The sequence below is a fragment of the Leptonotus elevatus genome, chromosome 1 (assembly GCF_054856555.1).
Source record: "Leptonotus elevatus isolate MCC_2025b chromosome 1, RoL_Lele_1.0, whole genome shotgun sequence".
Taxonomy (NCBI): Eukaryota; Metazoa; Chordata; class Actinopteri; order Syngnathiformes; family Syngnathidae; genus Leptonotus; species Leptonotus elevatus.
The window spans coordinates 48,212,968-48,236,374 of NC_141239.1; the positions used below are offsets into that span (position 1 = coordinate 48,212,968).

General features: G+C 40.8%; 1 protein-coding gene and 13 non-coding genes across 24 annotated transcripts in view; all 14 read right to left on the bottom strand.

Annotated features, from left to right (window-relative positions):
- Positions 1-23,407, bottom strand: part of mapk8ip3 (mitogen-activated protein kinase 8 interacting protein 3) — a 47,662-nt gene that overhangs the window by 16,691 nt on the left and 7,564 nt on the right. For 2 of the 11 annotated variants that reach the window (XM_086066710.1, XM_086066606.1), the window contains exons 3-18: positions 18,302-18,422; positions 17,876-17,946; positions 17,471-17,553; positions 16,174-16,197; positions 14,182-14,329; positions 11,787-12,021; positions 11,610-11,712; positions 8,110-8,228; positions 6,622-6,633; positions 5,033-5,090; positions 4,700-4,852; positions 4,296-4,353; positions 3,984-4,135; positions 2,632-2,688; positions 2,377-2,547; positions 1,375-1,534 (exon numbers count right to left, since the gene is read on the bottom strand). In XM_086066710.1, the coding sequence (XP_085922836.1) occupies positions 1,375-1,534; positions 2,377-2,547; positions 2,632-2,688; positions 3,984-4,135; positions 4,296-4,353; positions 4,700-4,852; positions 5,033-5,090; positions 6,622-6,633; positions 8,110-8,228; positions 11,610-11,712; positions 11,787-12,021; positions 14,182-14,329; positions 16,174-16,197; positions 17,471-17,553; positions 17,876-17,946; positions 18,302-18,422 (1,725 nt within the window). Of the gene's footprint in view, positions 1-1,374; positions 1,535-2,376; positions 2,548-2,631; positions 2,689-3,983; positions 4,136-4,295; positions 4,354-4,699; positions 4,853-5,032; positions 5,091-6,621; positions 6,634-8,109; positions 8,229-11,609; positions 11,713-11,786; positions 12,022-14,181; positions 14,330-16,173; positions 16,198-17,470; positions 17,554-17,875; positions 17,947-18,301; positions 18,423-19,149; positions 19,257-23,407 lie in introns of those variants that run through there. The other 9 variants (XM_086066735.1, XM_086066739.1, XM_086066725.1 and 6 more) reach the window with 9 other exon arrangements.
- LOC147182713 (5S ribosomal RNA) lies at positions 19,429-19,547 on the bottom strand. The gene has a single exon (XR_015091959.1). It is a non-coding gene; the product is annotated as a 5S ribosomal RNA (ribosomal RNA).
- On the bottom strand, positions 19,777-19,895 carry LOC147182714 (5S ribosomal RNA). The gene has a single exon (XR_015090980.1). It is a non-coding gene; the product is annotated as a 5S ribosomal RNA (ribosomal RNA).
- LOC147182715 (5S ribosomal RNA) lies at positions 20,123-20,241 on the bottom strand. Its single transcript, XR_015091374.1, has one exon. It is a non-coding gene; the product is annotated as a 5S ribosomal RNA (ribosomal RNA).
- On the bottom strand, positions 20,411-20,529 carry LOC147182716 (5S ribosomal RNA). The gene has a single exon (XR_015091593.1). It is a non-coding gene; the product is annotated as a 5S ribosomal RNA (ribosomal RNA).
- On the bottom strand, positions 20,757-20,875 carry LOC147182717 (5S ribosomal RNA). Its single transcript, XR_015091142.1, has one exon. It is a non-coding gene; the product is annotated as a 5S ribosomal RNA (ribosomal RNA).
- LOC147182718 (5S ribosomal RNA) lies at positions 21,045-21,163 on the bottom strand. The gene has a single exon (XR_015091765.1). It is a non-coding gene; the product is annotated as a 5S ribosomal RNA (ribosomal RNA).
- LOC147182719 (5S ribosomal RNA) lies at positions 21,392-21,510 on the bottom strand. The gene has a single exon (XR_015090992.1). It is a non-coding gene; the product is annotated as a 5S ribosomal RNA (ribosomal RNA).
- On the bottom strand, positions 21,678-21,796 carry LOC147182720 (5S ribosomal RNA). Its single transcript, XR_015091015.1, has one exon. It is a non-coding gene; the product is annotated as a 5S ribosomal RNA (ribosomal RNA).
- LOC147182721 (5S ribosomal RNA) lies at positions 22,024-22,142 on the bottom strand. Its single transcript, XR_015091948.1, has one exon. It is a non-coding gene; the product is annotated as a 5S ribosomal RNA (ribosomal RNA).
- Positions 22,310-22,428, bottom strand: LOC147182722 (5S ribosomal RNA). Its single transcript, XR_015091049.1, has one exon. It is a non-coding gene; the product is annotated as a 5S ribosomal RNA (ribosomal RNA).
- On the bottom strand, positions 22,656-22,774 carry LOC147182723 (5S ribosomal RNA). Its single transcript, XR_015092165.1, has one exon. It is a non-coding gene; the product is annotated as a 5S ribosomal RNA (ribosomal RNA).
- On the bottom strand, positions 22,944-23,062 carry LOC147182724 (5S ribosomal RNA). The gene has a single exon (XR_015092852.1). It is a non-coding gene; the product is annotated as a 5S ribosomal RNA (ribosomal RNA).
- LOC147182725 (5S ribosomal RNA) lies at positions 23,230-23,348 on the bottom strand. The gene has a single exon (XR_015091068.1). It is a non-coding gene; the product is annotated as a 5S ribosomal RNA (ribosomal RNA).

Below are 23,407 nucleotides of genomic sequence, written 5' to 3' on the forward strand. Positions count from 1 at the left end.
CAGCCAAAGTGTTTGCTTAATTTTGACACAGTGACGTCTCTCATTTGGGGAAAAAAATGAACGTCAGGACTCTCATATGGCGAAGGAGCATGAAATCATTATTTTAATATAATGGAATTGATTGCTGTAGTAGTAGGTAATTTTCTGTTTTAAATGTTTACATAAAACATTTCAGTCTCTCATTTGCTTAATCCGGCTTTGTTCTAGTTTTACGGCTCTAAAAGTAACTTATTCTGCAAGATCAGTATTAGGGTGGGGTGTTTAATCGATTTTATAGATTTATTTGAGATTATTGGTCAAAGATACATATTAAAAATAACACATAAAATATAAATTATTGTCTCCATTTGTAAATTGTTAAAAATGAAAAATCATCACCCTCTTAAATTAAAATTATTGCCAAAGTCATTTTTTGCACACAATTTTATTTTTATTTTTTTTGCCTAAATCATTTCATGATGCAAATGGTTAGTTTTTTTGTGTTTCCTGAAAAATCAAAAAAAGGACTTTGGCGATGTTAATTTATTAAAGGATGAAGAATTTAGTGCCATCTTGTCTGTGAACTAATATAATGCAATGACCTAAATTCTAAACATGTGCTTCACGACAGTGAGAGACCACACTTTGCAAGCCTACCACTAATTACTACTAGGGATGTTAACAATATCCAAATGACATCTTACGTTAAATATCACAATATCAACCTCACAATATATTGTGGGGAGGTTGCCGATATATATATATATATATATATATATATATATATATATATATATATATATATATATATATATATATATATAAAAAAGCTCACGATACTGTATAACTCACGATATTGCAAAAAAAAAAAAAAATAAATAAATGGTACTAACAAACTAACCACCAGAGGGTACTAGAACTGCACAAATAGAATACAACCTCACCTTTTCAACACAATGATCTTATATAATAGAATAATTAATATCGCCGATGTGACAACAACAATATCGTGGCAAAAGTTGCTTTTGCAATGGCCTCGTCATTTGCCTTGGCCATATTACACAGCTCTAGTATAGTAACTCATATTATAATCATTAGTCACTAAAAATAATAATTTGTTGATATGGAAACGCACCTTGTTATGTGATGTTCCAATAATTAATGTAACTCACAATGCACTTTTCATCAGCACTATCTCAAAGTGCTATAGACATTTAAACAAAAATTAATAAAAGCAAACAAAACCATACTCAGTAAAAATAAAAATAAAATCTATGTCCTTTTTTTCCTATGTTGGTAACTTGGGTAAAATGGCCATAAGTTCATGTTGATCATGACTGGCTCATGAGGCGGCACAGAAGGACGTGGGATCCTGTGGCTTGGGGTGACGTGTACCTGTTTGAAACGCGGCGGCACACTCCAGCCACAGGCCTGCATGATGCCGTCGTCGCGACGCATGTGCTCGCGCACCTGCCGGTACTGTTCCCGCCGCTGCTCTCGGCGGGCCAACAGTGCCGAGTCACTGAGGAGAGACGCAACACCGTTACTGGCCAGTCTGGAAGCAACGGCCAGGTGGGAGGGGCGAGGAGAGAGAGAGAGCCAAGCGTTAGCGGGCAGCCAGCAGCCAGACAGCCACACACACACACAAAGAAATAGTTTGCCTCGCCTTTAACTGAATTTGATTAATTATTATGAAATTACTGTATCACTGACTAAAAGATGCAGCCATATTTCTATTTGTTAAAATTTTTTCCCACTTTTATGTTAACAAGAGTATAAAATTGATGTGTGAAAAATATTGTACATTTAGAACAGATATAACATTTTTGATTAATCATGAGTTAACTATTGAAGTTATGCAATTAAATACGATAAAAAATAAATAATCGCCTGACACCCCTAATTTACACTGCACTTAAAAAATATTTTTGAAAACATTTCAATGTGCTATTTAAAAACATGACCCCCCCCCCAAAAAAAATAAACGTCAGTATGTGGGGGTCTACGGTATTTCAAGACTGAAATTATAAAACAAATGTTCAAATTATTTATTCCATTATTATTATGTATTTATTTATATATATATATATATATATATATATATATATATATATATATATATATATTTATATTATGTTTTATATGTTTAAAGCTTGTGGGAGGGTATATTAAAGCTTAAACTAATGTAAAAATGTTTCAATATGGGCTCGATACTGTATTGATTTTTCTTTTATTGTGGGCATATCTGAAAGGTACGAAATTCCCTCAATCAACGGGGATCACTGTAAATCGAATTATTTTCTCTTTGTCGTGCATGAGGAGGTTGAAACGAGCAAAAAGCGAGCGAAGCGGCGAGGCGTTGCCACGGAGTGGGAAGCAGCAAGGGAGCGCGCTCACTCTTCTGGGAAGAACTCCAGGGTGCGGTTGGAGGTGGAGATCTGACACATGGTGTGGCTGCGCCGTTGAGGAAAGCCCGCCGGCGAGGGCGACTTGTAGTGAATGTTGACGCTGTAGTACGGACGCTTGACGGGCGGCGGACTGGATGATGAGCTGAAGAGACGTGCAAAGCTGGAGGGATACAGACGTATTGTCAGTGCACTCCATTTGGGGTGGCAGGAGATTGTAAACAATTTGTTAAAAGCAGAAACGTACAACTGCCAGATGGTAGACTTCTTTTTCTCTTGAATTGCAGGACTCTCACGGGAAGCTCTGGAGGATGGAATAAGCACAATGACATTAATGGAATATACAGCGGGAGCTCAAAAGTTGAAAACAATCGATTCAAGGTTTTGTTTGGATTGAGAAGTAATTCTAACAATTAAAAAAATCATAAGAAAACCTATATATAGAATAGTATTCCTTTACACGCTTTTTTAAAAGCATCTTCCTTACTAAAAAAAACTCAACTATTTATTGTTTTGCTTTGTTTCTTGCACATGGCAACATTCTGATACAATAGTATTGCTTTGGCGCCATCTTGTGGCATCTGGGTGCTGATTAACTATCTTCAAAGTTCAGCTGTGAATGTGAGCAAATAACTTTTCAGGTGTATATGTGTATGTTAGTTAGAACGTCTCAGTAGTGTGTGAAAATGTTCCAATAGTGTATTTGAGTGACATTTTTAAGTTGTTTGTGTAAGAGTGTTTCAGTAGTGTATATAAGCAAATAAATGTTCAGTTGTCAATGTGACAACGTTTCCATAGTGTGTGTGTCAAAGTGTTTCATTGATGTATGTGAGTGAAAAATGTTTGAGTTGTATGTATAAGAGTGTTTCAATAGTGTATGTGAGCAAATAATTTTTCAGGTGTACAGGTATATGTAAGTGTTTCAGTAGTGTGTGAGAGCATTTTAGTTGTGTATGTGAGCAAATAATTTTGCAGGTGTACTAGTGAGCGAGTTTCAGTAGTGTGTGTGGAAAGTGCTTCAGTAGTGAATGAGTGAACATTTTTGAGTTGAATGTGTGAGAGTGTTTCAGTAGTGAATGTGAGCAAATAATTGTTCAGGTGTCGATGTGAGAGAGTTTCAGTAGCGTGAGTGAAAGTGTTTCAGTAGTGAATGAGTGAATATTTTTTAGTTGGAAGTGTGAGAGTGTTTCAGTAGTGAATGTGAGCAAATTAATTTTTCAGGTGTATATGTGAGAGAGTTTCAGTAGTGTGAGTGAATATTTTTGAGTTGGATGTGTGAAATTGTTTCAGTAGTGAATGGATTATATATATATTTTTTGTTAGACATGTGAGAGTGTTTCAGTAGTGTATATGAGCAAATAAATGTCAAATGGGATTCTGAAGTCTTCGGTTTAGGTGAACGGTATGGGATTTTTAATAGGGTTCACGTGAATGAATGAGCACAAACTCATACGCATGCACATATGCACACACAAAAGAAAGAGAGCAATGATGATGACATGTTGAATTGGTAAAAGATTACAGATGAACAATACTGAGCTTTCTCTAAAACATTTTTTTTTTAAAGTATTACCGGACTCTCTTCTTTGCTGTACATACCTAATCATCTCTGTCCACCGCACAGCCTCCTGCAGCTCCATCAACCTCTCCTTGTACTGGTTCCTCTCCATCAGCACCCTCGCCATCTCGACCCGGGTAAACCGCCGCCTCTGGGTCATGGTCATATCGCCATCTTGTATGGGGGATGAAAACTAGGCAACAAATGACAGTTGTTTAGGTAGTGAAGCTAGTGGCTGTATGTAGTTTGATTGCCTTTAACGAGCCTTCGCTATATGACAAAGCTTTTTTTCTGTTTGACGTTATTCGTTCAGGTAGAAAATGAGATCATAGTGAGAAATAAGCAAGACTCACATCATCGTTCCCTTCATCCTTGGAGTCTCGAGACGCTCCAAGGGCCTCTGCTCTTAACCTGCGGCCAAAAACAGGAGATGGTTTCTCATGTGTACTACGTGTTAGGTGCTTGTTAACTAGGCAGGAAATAAAAGATAGAGGCTCATTCTAATGTAAACGTTTATCTCTCTCTTCTCTACATTCACTGAACTGAAAATCACACAAACATCATTCTCTGACTGATCAACCCCAATGCTGAGTGTATTTTCTTAACTGAGGATTTTGTGGAGGGCTTTATCAGCAAATCCATCTGGCTAATTGGTTCATTCATGGAATAATTGATGATATTAGATTCTAAAATGATTTGTCTGTCTGTCCAATAATATTCTTTCTTAAGATTGACATTAGTTTATAATAATTTTCACCTTCGTAGTTCTTCTTCCAACTCCTTGACTCTTGTGTCCACTTTGTTCTTGGACTGCCTCACGGCTTCTAGTTCTTCCCGTAGCACCTCGTGCTCGCTGGACAGTTCGTCCACTTTGGCGATAAGATCGTCTTTAACAATGTTGAGTGCATTTCTGTGAAGGAGAAAGGAGCGGAAGTCAAAAGTCATTTCATAACAGCACGTTGGAATCATATGGAAAAATATCATTCAGGATTCCATAATAGCCCATACCAGTCTAATAGCCCAAACTTTTTTATGACTACCACCCATAATACTAACTTTCGTGCATGAAGGACAATTCCATGTTTCTTACTTGGTCTCAAGGAGCTGTTTGTTCTCTGTCAACAGGTTCTCCACCTCCTTGCCCATTCCTGAAACACGCACATGTTACTCATCACATCACCACATCTGTTTGTTAAGTTAAAATTAAAATCACTTCCCGTCTTTCTGCATGAACCTTATTTGGGACAAATGATTAACTCATTCACTGCCATTGACGCCTATAGACGTCAAAAATTCATTTTAACTAATTAATAAAAATAAAAAAATCCACTTTTGTTAACAAGAGTATTAAAACCTAGATTTTTTTTATTGCACATTTAGAACAGGGGGGGGATATTGCCTGACATCACAAAATCGCCCGGAGTGCACCACTGCATGTTTAACAAGCAAGCTGCAGGCACATGCAACACAAGTCAAACACAACCAATGTGGCTTTTAAGGAAAAATTAAACTAGCACTAAGGAACTTTTCAACCTTAATAAAATATTTTCATAACTCCAATTTAAAACTAGTTGAATGTTACCTTTGCCATGGCCCGAGGGTGTCTGTATCATTTATACTGGCATTAAGCAACTTTGAGGAGAATGGTAGGAACACTGCCGCGCAAAAAACTACAAATGTGCTGACTGCTTTATGGCATACGTCACTTCCCACTTTCCCCATTCGTTAAGACGGAAGTCAATTTGAACCCAAAAAACTACGCAATGTGCTTGTCCTCATGGGAAATAAGATCTCTCTTCAGGCATAACATTACTGCTTTTGTCCATATGGTGCCGCCATAATCAACATAAACTGAAAGTTCCTTAGTGTTGCTTTAAGACAAGGCAAGAAAATATTTCAAAAGAAGCAAGTGACTACTTTAATGAACATAATGGTAATGTGTGGGGTTTTTTTTACGCTAACGCACATCATAAAATGGATCAACATGTAATTTCATTAAACAAAATAACAAATTAACAATAATATAATGCATTATTTCATCATTTTCAGTACTTAAATGTGTTTTTTTTCAAAAACTTTTTGCAGGTTCAACTAAGTGTCACTGCCGCTGCTGGCAGAATTTTCTTCTGCCAGAAACAAACTGATTTTATGAAATGAATATTTAATAAAATATTATAATAATGGTAATAATAATAATGAAAACAACAACAACAAAGCCACCTGACAAGTACCACCATTGGGCTTTTACACAAGCAAAAACGATATAAGAAGCAAATATGAGCAGAGGCAAAGCGCCTTACCGAAGAAATCATCTCGCACTGCAGGCAAAAGAAGAAGAGAGAGAAGGTGGAGGAAGCAAAGATGACAGGTAGAGAAGAAGAAAAAGGTTTGAACAGGACCAGGGAAAGCAGGCTATTTTAAAATATATCATTTTAATAATAATATCATCAATAAGATCATATACTAATATAATAAATCATTTCACATATACTATTTACACATATTTTATTTAGCAATAAATATCACAATGACAGAGCACCAGTTTCAGAATTTGATCTGAACTTCTGATGTTAGTTTTCAACTTGAAGTAATAGCAACTCATTGAGAGAGTAGGCATTTGCTGAGCAGCAAGAGGTGAGAGCGACAGGAAGAAATGTAAGAACATGTTCCAATACACACCTGAGAACTCGCCTATGGGTATCACCAGCGGAAGCACAAAAAGGGACAAAAGGAAAAAAGGGGAGAGATTAACAGAATATAAGCACTTTCTTTAATATTCACATGTAAATTTGAAATCAATTTAAAGCACTAAATACGTATATATATTGAGATAATTGAGCTAGTCAAAAAGAAAGTGGAAATATTGTGTTGCCTACAAAAAGGAAATGAAGAAAGCAAGAACCTTACTGTCGTATCTCGTGAGCGCACACCCGATACTAACTTGGATGCCGTAGATACTAATGCGTGCACATGGGTTACTAACTCTTGCACACTGAACACTAACTCATGTGCAACCAACACTAATGTGTGCGTACCATATACAGTACAGTACTAACTTGTGCACACCTGACTCTAACTCAAGTCAACGAAATAAAAAAGTGTGCTACCAGATACAAACTCCGGCGCATCAGGCATGTACATCAGATACTAATTAGTGCTCTTGAGATGCTAACAAATCTAGCTCTTTTGTGGGGCGGGCCTTTGCTACAGTAGTCTGAAAAGTTGCTAAATGTAGCAATAAAAAATGCTAAACTGGCATAAATGTCTGGTATCTGGTGCACACATGTTAAAAATGTACTTATGAACATTTGAGATCAATGTACAACGGCGTAATAGGGCCATGTATAAATATATCTTTTTTTAGAGGGCGGGGGCAATATTCAGAGAAAAAAACTCGCAAATTTGCCACTTTATAAACTCGCAAATTTATGATTTTTTTTCTCTCGCAAATTTGCGAGTTTAGAAAGTGGCAAATTTGCGAGAAGAAAAAAAAAACGTACGAGAAATACACGTGGCGTACTGCTCAACTGTTTGTGTCAATACTTTTCGGTCGGGTTTCCAAATAAGAAGATAGTTATTGCTTTAGCATAGATTAACCATATCATGTTAAGCATACGCTCTTTGAACCGTTGTGTACGGCCACTGGCCAGCGACAAAGACAAATAATTTCTTGTAAGCAAATTTGCCACTTTATAAAGTCACAAATTTGTGAGAAAAAAACTTGTAAATTTGCGAGTTTATAAAGTGGCAACGTTTTTTCTCTCCTAATATTGCCCCTGCCCTCTAAAAAATATATATTTATATGTGGCCCTAATACGCCGTCGTATGTATGTGTCCTCAGTGTTCATGAGATACTTTATTTTTTCATGTTACTTCTGGGGTTGTTGTCTTTGCACAAGATAAGCATAAACAAAAAAAATAGAAGCAGCGCGGATTACGAAAGCTGCCAATCAGAGGATCCCAGGAAGACTGCAGTGACGCGTGAGCTGCTGAGCAGTAGCCGCACAGCCGTGTTCCCGCCTCAGCCATGCGATGTCAAATACATTCACACACGCATGCCTCTGCTTTTATTTCCCATTCTGAACACTCACGTTAGCATGTGAGCATTCAAGTGGTCACCTCAAGAAAGTGTAAAGGAGGCGACATGTTTTGTTGTGGTTTTCATACCAAGAAGCTCTGCTCCGGCATCGACGTCTCCAATGATGTCCGACTTGGCGTCTTTGATCTCGTGGTACAAAGAATCCGTGTTGATTCCGAAGGCCTCGTTCACTATTCCCTGGGAGGGGCTGCAACACCAACACATGGCACACTTTTGTCATTTGAGCCCAACTAATTGTACCATTTCATGAGATCCACTACAAGAGCTTTTACTAAAAATAATGGCACGGTTTGGTTAGAGAGTTGCACTGTTTTTATATTATATTATATAAGAAATAATTGTGTTTGTTTTAAAAACTTGTTTTAATATTTAAAGGGAAAATGACATGTGACCTCACTAGTCTAAACATGACATCCTGATTACTATTACATCTGTAGAATATGAGTTATGCAGCAAAATCCTGCCGTTTTTATCCATCTCAGGGAGCAGCCATTTTGCCACTTGCTGTCAACTGAAGATGACATCATAGTTGCTCAGGTCTCAGGCAACAACCAATTATAGCTCACCTGTTTTCTGAAGCTGAGCTGTGATTGGCTGTCACTCGACAGCAAGTGGCAAAATGGCCGCCTTCTGATATTGATAAAAACTGCTGGGTTTTGCTGCTTAACTCATATTCCATTAACGCATTATTAACCAGAATACCATATATAGACTAGTGGGGCTGCATAGAACATTTTATTGTCAATCATTGCTTGGGGGGATTGACTTCCCCATTAAAGTGTATTGGTTGGTAAGTAACATAAATGTAAACATACGACATCACATTAAAACTAAATGATAATTTGTGTTGTTCAATACCACTTTTTCAAATCGATGCCAGTGCTAGTACTCAACTCTTGAGTATTCACCAATACTAATACTAAGCAATGATACTCCTAGTACTTTTGATACGTAAAAGTTCCCAAATAAAACAATGACAGATCATTTTAAAGAAAGACCTATACATCCCATTCCCAATATATGGTTTTTCCTACAAATTTTATGAAATTAATGGCTATTTTCTAGTATTTGATATTGTAATTTCAAGTTCCCGATCGTAAAACAGCCACAAGAGGGCGTCGTGAGTGCCGATACCTTGAAATAGACCCGATACCTGGTATCCGCACTTGCACATCCCTAAAAATAATGAACTAGTTTTGTCAGAAGCTACATGCATGCAAACTATTTTTTTTTAAATTAAAATCTAAAATAAAATCAATAAATACATTGAAGATTACATCACCTGTGCTGAGTAACGACCAATCATGGCTCACCTGTTTTACGAGTTTGGTCAGCAAAATGAGCCTTGGTTATGTTATCTTGAGTCGACAGCAAGTGAAAAAAATTTTATTTTACGGTATTAATCTTAAATGAAAAAATTATTGCCATCCATCCATCATCTACCGCTTATCCGAGATCGGGTCGCGGGGGCAGCAGCTTTAGCAGGGAAGCCCAGACTTCCCTCTCCCCAGCCACTTCAACCAGCTCCTCCGACGGGATCCCAACGCGTTCCCAGGCCAGCCGAGAGACATAGTCTCTCCAGCGTGTCCTGGGTCGTCCCCGGAGCCTCCTGTTGGTGGGACATGCCCGGAACACCTCTCCAGGGAGGCGTCCAGGAGGCATCCGAACCAGATGCCCGAGCCACCTCAACTGGTTCCTCTCAACGCGGAGGAGTAGCAGCTCGACACTGAGTCCCTCCCGGATGACCGAGCTTATCACCCTATCTCTAAGGTAGAGCCCGGCTACCCTGCGGATGAAACTCATTTCAGCCGCTTGTATCTGGGATCTTGTTCTTTCGGTCACGACCCACAGCTCATGACCATAGGTGAGGGTAGGAACGTAGATCGACCGATAAATCGAAAGCTTTGCCTTTCGACTCAGCTCCTTCTTTACCACAACGGACCGATACAGAGTCTGCATCACTGCAGACGCTGCGCCGATCCACCTGTCGATCTCCCGCTCCAACCTACCCTCACTCGTGAACAAGACCCCAAGAGACTTGAACTCTTCCACTTGGGGCAAGATCTCATCCCCGACCCGGAGAGGGCACTCCAGCCTTTTCAGGCTGAGAACCTTGGTCTTGGATTTGGAGGTGCTGATTTTCATTCCAACCGCTTCACACTCGGCTGCGAACCGCTCCAGCGAGAGTTGGAGATCACGGCTTGAAGAAGCCAACAGCACCAAATCATCTGCAAAAAGCAGAGATGCAATTTTGAGGCCATCAAACCGGACCCCCTCAACGCTTTGGCTGCGCCTAGAAATTCTGTCCATAAAAGTTATGAACAGAATCCGTGACAAAGGGCAACCTTGGCGGAGTCCAACCCTCACTGGAAACGAATTCTACTTACTGCCGTAATGCAGTACAAACTCTGACATCGGTCGTACAGGGACCGAACAGCCCGTATCAGGGGGCTCGGTACCCCGTACTCCCGAAGCACCCCCCACAGGACTCCCCGAGGGACACGGTCAAACGCCTTTTCCAAGTCCACAAAGCACATGTGGACTGGTTGGGTGAACTCCCACGCACCCTCGAGGACCCTGCCGAGGGTGTACAGCTGGTCCACTGTTCCACGGCCGGGACGAAAACCACACTGCTCCTCCTGAATCCGAGATTCAACTTCCCGACGGATCCTGCAGCACCCCCGAATAGACCTTACCTGGGAGGCTGAGGAGTGTGATCCCTCTATAGTTGGAACACACCCTCCGGTCCCCCTTCTTAAAAAGGTGGACCACCACCCCGGTCTGCCAATCCAGAGGTGTCAACCACGACAGCCCCACAACATCCAGAGCCTGTAGGAACTCCGGGCGGATCTCATCCATCCCCGGGGCCTTGCCACCAAGGAGCTTTCCAACCACCTCAGTGACTTTGACCCCAGAGATAGGGGAGCCCACCTCAGAATCCCCAGACCCTGCTTCCTCAAAGGAAGACGTGTCGGTGGAATTGAGGAGGTCTTCGAAGTATTCTCCCAACCGATTCGCGATGTCCCGAGTCAAGGTCAGCAGCAACCCATCTCCACTATACACAGTGTTAATGGCGCACCGCTTTCCTCTCCTGAGACAACGGATGGTGGACCAGAATTTCTTCAAAGCCGTCTGGAAGTCGTTTTCCATGGCCTCACCGAACTACTCCTATGTCCGAGTTTTTGCCTCAGCGACCGCCGAAGCTGCATTCCGCTAATAATGAAAAATAATGAAGTTACCTACCAACTTTTTGCTGCTGAAAATGTCTCAGTGAGCCAAATATCCCTTTAAATTAATACCTCTTATAACACTGTGTAAAATAAAAAAATCTTTATTATCTTTGTAGAGGAACACTTTTTAATACAGCTCTATATTGGATCTCACTATCGAAGCATTGCTAGAACTTTGTGTCAACTGTGATGGCCTCACGTCTGCTGGAATGATACCTCAAACATAATAATAATAATAATAATAATAATAATAATAAAGTGTAAAGTGACTTTTGGGACTTGCAGTGTAATATTTTTCAGTATGCTATGTGCATGCTATGGAGCCAGTAAAGTAGAACCTGTTTCCTCCTCCATACACTCGAGGGTCCACGCACATGTCCAACTCAGGAGTCGAATCAATGATCTCCTGAAACTCGGACCACTCATCGCTGCTTCCCATACCTGCAAATGAATGACATTACAGATGCACAAAGCAGGCGGGGTAGGCTGGTTCTAGTTAGCGTCAGTGACCTTACCGATGCTCACGTTCCGGGTTTCCTGTGAAACCTGGACTTCCATATTGCGGCTGAGCCGCTTGGCGCTTTTCCTGCCCCGGCTGCCTGCCCGCATCACGTCAAACTCCGAGGGAGGGAGGTAGCCCTCGTTGATAGGGGTGACGGTGGCAGAGGGTACGGAGGAGGTGGGTGTGTTGGACTTGCTTCCTGCGCTGCTGGGGGTGGCCGCCACAGAGTCAGACTCCGATCCATCCTCCTTTTGTGTGTGTGCCAGTGGCATGAGAGGAGACAAGTACGTACAGTATGAGCATCACAGGCTGCAGGTGATAGCGTCAAAGACGGTCAGCCATATTATCTTAACAACTGGAGTTTTAACAGATATTATCAACAATAACTATCTATATTTGGGTCATTGGCAGATACGTTTGTCCAATGATGCTCATTTGATGAATTATCATGTGGTGCGACCAAAAATAAATAACCAATTTGGGACATGTATTTTGAAATACATTTAAAAGACAGGAGTTTTAGTATTATCCACAAGACAATCAAGAAAAGTGTTGCAAACGTCCTAGTAAAAAACATAGCTATTGGTTGTCCTAAAAGTCGCAAAATGACGACATTGCTAACCTAATTTGCATAATTGCCAATTTGCATGTAATTGTAATGAATGCTGTAAGGAGAGAGGAATAACGGCATGGGAGAGGCAAAAAGTGAAAAACAAACAAACCTATATATGTTTAGAACTGAATCTTGCCCTGTATTGTTAAATGCTAGTATATCAAATTTATATGCAAAGTCTCCAGAACACCAGAAAAAAATTGCTAGATTTGTCGCTTGTCTCTTTTGACAACAAAAAAGTCGCCAAGAGGCTTTGGAAAGTTGCCAGATTTAGGGAGAAAGTCACCAATTGGCATCGCTGGTCAAGAACCCATGGGAGCAGCTTGTACTGGCTCACAAATATGTAAAAAAGAAATAATAATTTAAATACCCTATTATAGCAACTGGTATGTAGTGGTCATATTTGGATATCATGTGGTATGACCTGAAAAAGACACACCCCTCCCCCACCTTAAAAAAATGTGCTCACTCTTTGACTGGCCATTCCACATATTTTGTTTTAAGTGCTTATTGACATACTTTGTAGATACAAGTCTAATGAGCTCAGTTAAAGAAAAGAACATTCAATTAAAAAAAAAACATAGCCATAAATAAGCATTACTTTTCTCCCTCCTAGTCTAGTTTGTTTATTTCTGCATGTTTTCGAAAGCTTAAACTACATTTTTATTTATTTAATAACACTGCAGAACATTTCAAAAGGAAGCCTTGCATTTTCATCTTACAGTTATTCGCATGCCACTGGTAATGTGGTGTAAATCTTAACAACAAAACAAAAACATACGGTACATGAGTAATAGGCAGTCAAAGAGTGAGTAATGTCAGCCGTTCTATATGGATTATTTCCAACATCGATTAGTATTACACCTCTGCAATCTACATATTCATATAAACCAAACACATTTAAAAGCATAAGCCTCGACAAAACTAAAAAGACGAGCACACGAGGCTGAAGCTCCATGATCACAAATGATCACAAAGTTAAAAGGAAAGCCATCAAAAAGGACCCCAGCTTGCTTGAGTTGGCACACAAACATCTCAAATTGTATTTTCCATTTAAATGAGAATGATATTATTGCATCAAAAGTGACACAAGCAGGCATGATGGGTGGTCCTTGGAGGTGTGGCTTTCCGGATAGCTGGCCACGCCCCGCAACCACTCCCCAGGCAGCGGTTGCCAGAGGTGGGAGTAAGTCACCTACAGTATTTGCAAGTCATAAGTTTCAAGTATTAACCAAGCAAGTTTATTGAGGCAAAAATCAAGCACGTCAAGTTGGGACCAAGCTAAATTTGAGCAAGTTGAGTCAAGTCATTACTTCGGTTAAACCAGTCATGAGTCAAGTCATCCACTTTACGACATTCAGTGTACTTACTGCACATTAGCCGCTTTCAATCAGTATCTGTACTTGTATTAGTTAGCTCGACTTAGCTGTACTAACACATTCACGATCAAGTTTTAGTAATGCTCACAAACCAGCCTCAGCATTGTCCGTTACTTTATTGTTTTCACAATTAAAAGATGAACACATAACCAACATGAAGCTTAGCTCATGTTTGACCAGCTAGCTACCGGTGAGCTAAATAGTGAAGTCAACATAGCGTACATGTCTTTGTGAGTTGTATATTAAAGGTGAATTAAGAAATTGTAGTTTTGTTCAAGTCAAAGCTGAGGCTTTTATAAGTCCCAAGTTCTGAAATTGGCGACTCGAGTTACACTCGAGTCAAGCCATGTGACTCAAGTCCCCCACCTCTGGCGGTTGCGGTTGTGGAGGAAAGTGATGGCCGCTGTCTGTCCCACCTGATAGGCCAAACTGAGGGTGGACTGGCCGAGCTCGCTGACCTGCCAGATGTCTTTCCCGGGCATCATCCTAGCCCCCCCGAGACCCCCACGTACCATGCCCTCGCCGCTGGGGTACAGGCTCAACGATGGCGGCCGCTCTGCTTTGCTGTTGGCAGGAAACACATGCACACAGACAAAAAAAACTAACATTAGTTGTCCATTCAAAAGTTTTCTTAACATTATGTTTTAGTCTGAACTGATTAGTATTGCATTTGTGCAATTTGAATTATGCAGCAAAATAGATGTTTATACATGTCAGGGGCGGCCATTTTGCCACTGACTGTCAACAGAAAATGACATCACAGTTGCTCAGAGCTCAGGTAACAACCAATCACGGCTGAGTTTGGTCATGTGACATTGGTAAACTGAGCTGTGATTAGTCGTTACCTGAGCCCTGAGCGACTGTGTTGTAATTTTCACTCTACAGTAGCAAAATGGCCGCCCCCTGAGATGGATAAAAACTGGATGGATTTTGCTGCTTATATCATACTTCTCCATAAACGCTTCATAGAACATATTATTATAAGGAAAATTTGGGGGTTGACTTCTTCTTTAAGAAGCTTCACTTGCTCAATGTTGATCTTAGTGAACTTCATTTGTCTAACAATATTTGAAGCTGCCATAAACACTTCAGTTCTACTACAGGAAATGCTAAATTTATGTCAAGCATATTCTTGTCTTTCTCTATTTTTATGTGTGAATAAAACATAAACGTCTAATATTTGTAGTATCTACCAAACAAGCATTCACACTCACGCACACCTATGGACAATTTAATTTAGTCATCGATTCCCTAACTTGCATGTTTTTGGAATGTGAATCCACTCAGAGATTCAAACCCAGAACCTCGCAACTGGGAGACTGGTATTCTAGCCACTAGTGCGCCATGCTCATAGTATTATTATTAGTGCTGTCAAAGTTAGAGCATTAACTGATTAATTAATCACAATAAAATATTGCTTTAATCATGAATTAACGCAGATTAATCACACTATTAGTTTTGACTATAGATTATCCTTTAGCGTGACAGCGGATGGCTACGTTTAAGGTAGCACAGGTTGTTTGGGCAATAAACATAATTACATGCATTAAAGTAAAGCATTGAATAAATGTTTGCGTATGACATTTAGAATATTTGTTCATGTCAAAACATCGGGGTCACTTTAAATTATGTAAGTAATTCATTGATTAGAAAAAGAGGAGGATGAATGAGCATGTGCAGTGGATCACAATTTTTAATATAAAAGACGTCTTCATAACATTAAATGTCAAAAGAATTAACACATAAATGGTGCTCTTCAAATTTGGCGAAAAATATTGATTAAAAAAACGTTTTTATTAGGTGATTAATCGTGATTAATCAAAATTCTAACATGTGATTAATCCGATTAAAAAATGTAATCGTTTGTCAGCTCTAATTATTATCCTTACATTATTAGCATAATTAATGCTAATTAGAGGATGTTTAAGCAGTTCAACATAATATTAGACACGTCTACCTCTATCTCGGTAAAAAATAATCACATACAAGGTAACATACTAAAAAGACAGACCAATTAAAGGAACACTCATCATGAATCCACACGCCACTTGCAAAATTCTTTTTTTTTTAGCTTCATTTAAAATAAATGTATAACCATGAGACCAAGGAGGCAAGAAGAAAATGCACATCGATGGATGGACACAACCACATGATGAGGCAAAGTCAATGGAGGAACGTGATAAACCTGAACACATTGTTGCAAATGTTTGCTATCAGAATGCAACATAACCAAGAAGTTACAATACTTTGAACTCATTATCAGCATTGGACATTCTGTCCTTTAAACAACATGCTGAGAATTTAACAGGGGGGGGGGGGGGGGGTCCGGAAAGTCAAATCCAAGCAGGCAGGTTTAGGAGTTGAGAGAAAAGGCGGGGAGGGCAGTTACATGACCATGTTGAATTTACCTTTTCCTCCATGTGTGACGATGACTGTAGCACAGACAGCAAGTCAGCAAGACACATAGGACACACAGTCTCAGATTAGCAAGAGACACAAGTTTGGAAAATGAGAAGACACATGAAACCACACTCTAAAATGACAAGTAACGTTTAGTTGTTCATGCAGTTCTTGTTATAAAATCCCCTGAACTTTAAAAAGATAACTATCTGCCTGTTATTCTTTTCCTTAACATAATCAATGTCTGCTCTATCCATTGTTTATGATGCAACTCTAAGGGAAAAAAACATCATCACAATCACGGGTCAGCGCTCAATTTCTCTCTGTTGCTGCATGTTACAAGGATTAGGATTGGTTAGACAATCTGTACTTGAAGAGGTTTTAGGCAGCGGTCAGGACGTGATTAATCTGTAGTTGTGCAACACAAACTGCATCAGATTGTCTCATGCTTAAAAGTATTCGCAGCTCATTTGCTAGAGACTTCAAGGAGGCAAATAATAATGTTTATTTTGATTTTCTTTTCTTTCTTATTTGTTTTAGTCTGGCAATAGCCAGATTGATTTGTCTTTCTCTCAAGGGAGTTCTCCACAATATCAGTCTGGGACTGCTCCGCGTTGATTTGCTCAGGAAAGGCGGGGCATGCTGTACAACACTTTGAGCTGATTGGACGAAGCAGAATCGTGTGCACGTCTACCTAACTTTTGTTCCGACCAATCACGGCAAAGGATGAAAATGTCGTCACCGACATGCGACTGTTGCGACTAACTGATATCATGGCGTTGAGTTTTATGTTGTCGGTTTTGCAATGTTGATTTGTGGATACAAGAGACTAATTCAGCGAGAACAGAATTAATTGCAGCGTCCATGCATTCGTCCACCGGTGTCGCCATGTTTGGTTGGTTTCTTCCCACGGCTTCGGCGCTTCTTGTTTTCGTCACAGCTGCATATCCCGCCCCCAAATACAATGTTGCTCTGTGATTGGTCCGAACTGGTGGTTCGGACCAATCACAGTCAAGATGGATTCTCTGGAGTTCGTGAACTCACAAATCCCGCGAGAATACATCTTGCGAGAGCAAGGTTAATTTTTTTTTTTTTTTTTTAAGGATTTGGGGAGTGTCCTAACTAAGCCCTGGGCGATGGACTCTGACAAACAAATGGCAGCAGCAGTGCAGTGAAGAAATAAGAGGCATGATACATGAAACATATGATGATGAGGATGATGATGACACGATGAAACATTAAAAAAATCGAAAAATCGTTGTGGAAGTCACATTTGAAATCTTCACACCCAAACGAGCTACTCACGTTCGTCCACTGCCATCTGATTGGCTGCTTCCAGTCTGCTGCAATTTGGAGCGCTCGATATGCTCGACGTATGTCTGGATCATCTTGAATACCAAAGTGTGGGATCAAAGAGAAGAAAAAGTTGAAAAGTTGTAGTTATAACCTTGATAGGACAATATATAAATTCGTGCGAAAGCGTCCTTCAAGACACAAAGATAACATCCTCCTTAGCCTTTTGAGATTCAGGAAAAACATTAAGAGTTTTTCTGAGGTATAATCTTGCTCACTACTAGTGTTAGCACGTTTGCACGTTAGCATTTCATTGAGGTGTCTACTAACGTTTTATTGAAACACTTGTTCTATGACCTTTATGATGCGTACAGTCAAGTGGATTTGGGCATCGTCACGCTTTCTGTTTGCACTCACCTCAGTGTGGCGCTGATGCAGGGCGTTGTATTCTTTCTTCATTTCAGCCTCTCTTTCCTCCAACCGTGTGACTTTAAAAACAGACAAATCATTTGTTGCACGTTATATCTAAGTCATCACGATTACATGACAAGTGACTAATTCTTTTTGGGCATATTTGTTTTTCAATGTTAAAAAAAAGACATAAGTATTAAAATGGAAAACTATGGTGACAACTTGACAAGCATCATCTAAAAATACTGTTGAACTGTTTCGCCCTTTCTTGATGTTTTCAATCTTTAGTATTGCTGTCTATTGTAGATTTAAAAAAGTGAACTAAATCACTTATAATCATGAACCAAAGCAGAAATCAGTTGAATTAGGATTGTGTTTGTTTTTGTTATCAACGTGGCTACAAGCTTGGAGTGAGCTTTTTATTCAACTCACTTTGGTCCGCATAGTTCTTTGACTTGAGCTCCAGTTGTTTCCCCTGCAGCTCCAAAAACTCCACCTGGACCTGCAGGTCCTTCTTGTCTTCCTCTAACTCATCCTCAAACTCAATGAATTTCTAGTGGAAATGACAAATGAACACAACAAGAGCTTTTGATCAAAATGTGCACAAAGGTACAAACGCCAGAAATGACAAATAAAATAAATAATATCATTTATTAGCACATGAACACAATCTAATATGATGAACACAGCAATGGCCAGTAAATGTAATTGTACTGGGAAAGCAGCAGGACAGTAGGTGTGCTTCTCCTGCTCTAATGCAGTAATCCTTTGACTGCAGGGGGATTGTTATATAGGGAATTGGTTTCAGAAATCAAGAGGTCACTAATAAATTAATTGACCTCGACAGAGATGAAAATATGGATGCTTTAGGGAAATTCACAAGCAATGGAAACTGGAAACTACCTGCTCTCAAAATCCTACCTTTGTAAATATAACAAAAGCTGTTTTTATTGACACTATCAAAGACTGGAGTATGGAAATAAGACAATTGTACAGTTTCACATTCTAAAGCCAGTCACACTGTCTGCTAAATGGTCTAATTCCAATTCATCCCTTCACTCATCAAACAAGCCTGCTAACTGTATATACAACCCTGCATCATGGCACATTTTCAACTTCAACCATTCCTTATTTGTACCTTAACCATTTTATATTCTATTTGCACATATTATCGTATCATCTACCAATCTTGTTAAACAAGACGAAGGTGAGGAGGATGAGCATGCTATGGGAGGTGTAATACTAATCCAGTTAGCAAAGAAGATGTTTTTTATATATACCTAGCTGCGTGTAGCAGCTACGCGCTAGCTTACGACGATCGAACTTCTTATTCTGCAACTGAAATGTCGTAGCAAATTGTTTGTGTTCTCAGGGTAGTATGGCCGTAAGACGAGAAAAAGCACACAGTTGACTCTTTTAAAGGTTACACTCGTCCAAAATTGGGACGGAAAAATATTTTGGCTGCATGTTCGTCTGTCTGCTAGCAAGTACCTAGTGTACTTGAGGTCTTTTGTGAAAGTTTACTTTTGCGATGGAGGTGCAAAAAAAAAAAGAAAAAAAGCTTACAGCACCTGGTATTCCCAGGCGGTCTCCCATCCAAGTACTAACCAGGCCCGACCCTGCTTAGCTTCCGAGATCGGACGAGAGCGGGCGTGTTCAGGGTAGTATGGCCGTAAGCCGAGAAAAAGCGCACAGTTGACTCTTTTAAAGGTTACACTCGTCCCAAATTGGGACGAAAAAGACATGTTGACTGTATGTTGAGTTTAGCGTGCAGCTGTCCGCTAGCAAACTTGAGATCTTTTGTGAAAGTTTACTTTTGCGATGGAGGTGCAAAAAAAAAAAAAAAAAAAGCTTACAGGTCTTTTGTGAAAGTTTACTTTTGCGACGGAGGTGCAAAAAAAAAAAAAAGCTTACAGCACCTGGTATTCCCAGGCGGTCTCCCATCCAAGTACTAACCAGGCCCGACCCTGCTTAGCTTCCGAGATCGGACGAGATCGGGCGTTCTCAGGGTAGTATGGCCGTAAGCCGAGAAAAAGCGCACAGTTGACTCTTTTAAAGGTTACACTCGTCCCAAATTGGGACGAAAAAGACATGTTGACTGTATGTTGAGTTTAGCGTGCAGCTGTCCGCTAGCAAACTTGAGATCTTTTGTGAAAGTTTACTTTTGCGATGGAGGTGCAAAAAAAAAAAAAAAAAGCTTACAGGTCTTTTGTGAAAGTTTACTTTTGCGACGGAGGTGCAAAAAAAAAAAAAAGCTTACAGCACCTGGTATTCCCAGGCGGTCTCCCATCCAAGTACTAACCAGGCCCGACCCTGCTTAGCTTCCGAGATCGGACGAGATCGGGCGTGTTCAGGGTAGTATGGCCGTAAGCCGAGAAAAAGCGCACAGTTGACTCTTTTAAAGGTTACACTCGTCCAAAATTGGGACGGAAAAATATTTTGGCTGCATGTTCGTCTGTCTGCTAGCAAGTACCTAGTGTACTTGAGGTCTTTTGTGAAAGTTTACTTTTGCGATGGAGGTGCAAAAAAAAAAAAAAAAAAAGCTTACAGCACCTGGTATTCCCAGGCGGTCTCCCATCCAAGTACTAACCAGGCCCGACCCTGCTTAGCTTCCGAGATCGGACGAGATCGGGCGTGTTCAGGGTAGTATGGCCGTAAGCCGAGAAAAAGCGCACAGTTGACTCTTTTAAAGGTTACACTCGTCCAAAATTGGGACGGAAAAAGACATGTTGACTGTATGTTGAGTTTAGCGTGCAGCTGTCCGCTAGCAAACTTGAGATCTTTTGTGAAAGTTTACTTTTGCGATGGAGGTGCAAAAAAAAAAAAAAAAGCTTACAGGTCTTTTGTGAAAGTTTACTTTTGCGACGGAGGTGCAAAAAAAAAAAAAAGCTTACAGCACCTGGTATTCCCAGGCGGTCTCCCATCCAAGTACTAACCAGGCCCGACCCTGCTTAGCTTCCGAGATCGGACGAGATCGGGCGTGTTCAGGGTAGTATGGCCATAAGCCGAGAAAAAGCGCACAGTTGACTCTTTTAAAGGTTACACTCGTCCAAAATTGGGACGGAAAAATATTTTGGCTGCATGTTCGTCTGTCTGCTAGCAAGTACCTAGTGTACTTGAGGTCTTTTGTGAAAGTTTACTTTTGCGATGGAGGTGCAAAAAAAAAAAAAAAAAAAGCTTACAGCACCTGGTATTCCCAGGCGGTCTCCCATCCAAGTACTAACCAGGCCCGACCCTGCTTAGCTTCCGAGATCGGACGAGATCGGGCGTGTTCAGGGTAGTATGGCCGTAAGCCGAGAAAAAGCGCACAGTTGACTCTTTTAAAGGTTACACTCGTCCAAAATTGGGACGGAAAAAGACATGTTGACTGTATGTTGAGTTTAGCGTGCAGCTGTCCGCTAGCAAACTTGAGATCTTTTGTGAAAGTTTACTTTTGCGATGGAGGTGCAAAAAAAAAAAAAAAAAGCTTACTGGTCTTTTGTGAAAGTTTACTTTTGCGACGGAGGTGCAAAAAAAAAAAAAAGCTTACAGCACCTGGTATTCCCAGGCGGTCTCCCATCCAAGTACTAACCAGGCCCGACCCTGCTTAGCTTCCGAGATCGGACGAGATCGGGCGTTCTCAGGGTAGTATGGCCGTAAGCCGAGAAAAAGCGCACAGTTGACTCTTTTAAAGGTTACACTCGTCCCAAATTGGGACGAAAAAGACATGTTGACTGTATGTTGAGGTAAGCGTGCAGCTGTCCGCTAGCAAACTTGAGGTCTTTTGTGAAAGTTTACTTTTGCGACGGAGGTTCAAAAAAATAAAAAAAGCTTACAGCACCTGGTATTCCCAGGCGGTCTCCCATCCAAGTACTAACCAGGCCCGACCCTGCTTAGCTTCCGAGATCGGACGAGATCGGGCGTTCTCAGGGTAGTATGGCCGTAAGCCGAGAAAAAGCGCACAGTTGACTCTTTTAAAGGTTACACTCGTCCCAAATTGGGACGAAAAAGACATGTTGACTGTATGTTGAGTTTAGCGTGCAGCTGTCCGCTAGCAAACTTGAGATCTTTTGTGAAAGTTTACTTTTGCGATGGAGGTGCAAAAAAAAAAAAAAAAAGCTTACAGGTCTTTTGTGAAAGTTTACTTTTGCGACGGAGGTGCAAAAAAAAAAAAAAGCTTACAGCACCTGGTATTCCCAGGCGGTCTCCCATCCAAGTACTAACCAGGCCCGACCCTGCTTAGCTTCCGAGATCGGACGAGATCGGGCGTGTTCAGGGTAGTATGGCCGTAAGCCGAGAAAAAGCGCACAGTTGACTCTTTTAAAGGTTACACTCGTCCCAAATTGGGACGAAAAAGACATGTTGACTGTATGTTGAGGTAAGCGTGCAGCTGTCCGCTAGCAAACTTGAGGTCTTTTGTGAAAGTTTACTTTTGCGACGGAGGTTCAAAAAAATAAAAAAAGCTTACAGCACCTGGTATTCCCAGGCGGTCTCCCATCCAAGTACTAACCAGGCCCGACCCTGCTTAGCTTCCGAGATCGGACGAGATCGGGCGTTCTCAGGGTAGTATGGCCGTAAGCCTAGGAAAAGCGCACAGTTGACTCTTTTAAAGGTTACACTCGTCCCAAATTGGGACGAAAAAGACATGTTGACTGTATGTTGAGTTTAGCGTGCAGCTGTCCGCTAGCAAACTTGAGATCTTTTGTGAAAGTTTACTTTTGCGATGGAGGTGCAAAAAAAAAAAAAAAAAGCTTACAGGTCTTTTGTGAAAGTTTACTTTTGCGACGGAGGTGCAAAAAAAAAAAAAAGCTTACAGCACCTGGTATTCCCAGGCGGTCTCCCATCCAAGTACTAACCAGGCCCGACCCTGCTTAGCTTCCGAGATCGGACGAGATCGGGCGTGTTCAGGGTAGTATGGCCGTAAGCCGAGAAAAAGCGCACAGTTGACTCTTTTAAAGGTTACACTCGTCCAAAATTGGGACGGAAAAATATTTTGGCTGCATGTTCGTCTGTCTGCTAGCAAGTACCTAGTGTACTTGAGGTCTTTTGTGAAAGTTTACTTTTGCGATGGAGGTGCAAAAAAAAAAAAAAAAAAAGCTTACAGCACCTGGTATTCCCAGGCGGTCTCCCATCCAAGTACTAACCAGGCCCGACCCTGCTTAGCTTCCGAGATCGGACGAGATCGGGCGTGTTCAGGGTAGTATGGCCGTAAGCCGAGAAAAAGCGCACAGTTGACTCTTTTAAAGGTTACACTCGTCCCAAATTGGGACGAAAAAGACATGTTGACTGTATGTTGAGGTAAGCGTGCAGCTGTCCGCTAGCAAACTTGAGGTCTTTTGTGAAAGTTTACTTTTGCGACGGAGGTTCAAAAAAATAAAAAAAGCTTACAGCACCTGGTATTCCCAGGCGGTCTCCCATCCAAGTACTAACCAGGCCCGACCCTGCTTAGCTTCCGAGATCGGACGAGATCGGGCGTTCTCAGGGTAGTATGGCCGTAAGCCGAGAAAAAGCGCACAGTTGACTCTTTTAAAGGTTACACTCGTCCCAAATTGGGACGAA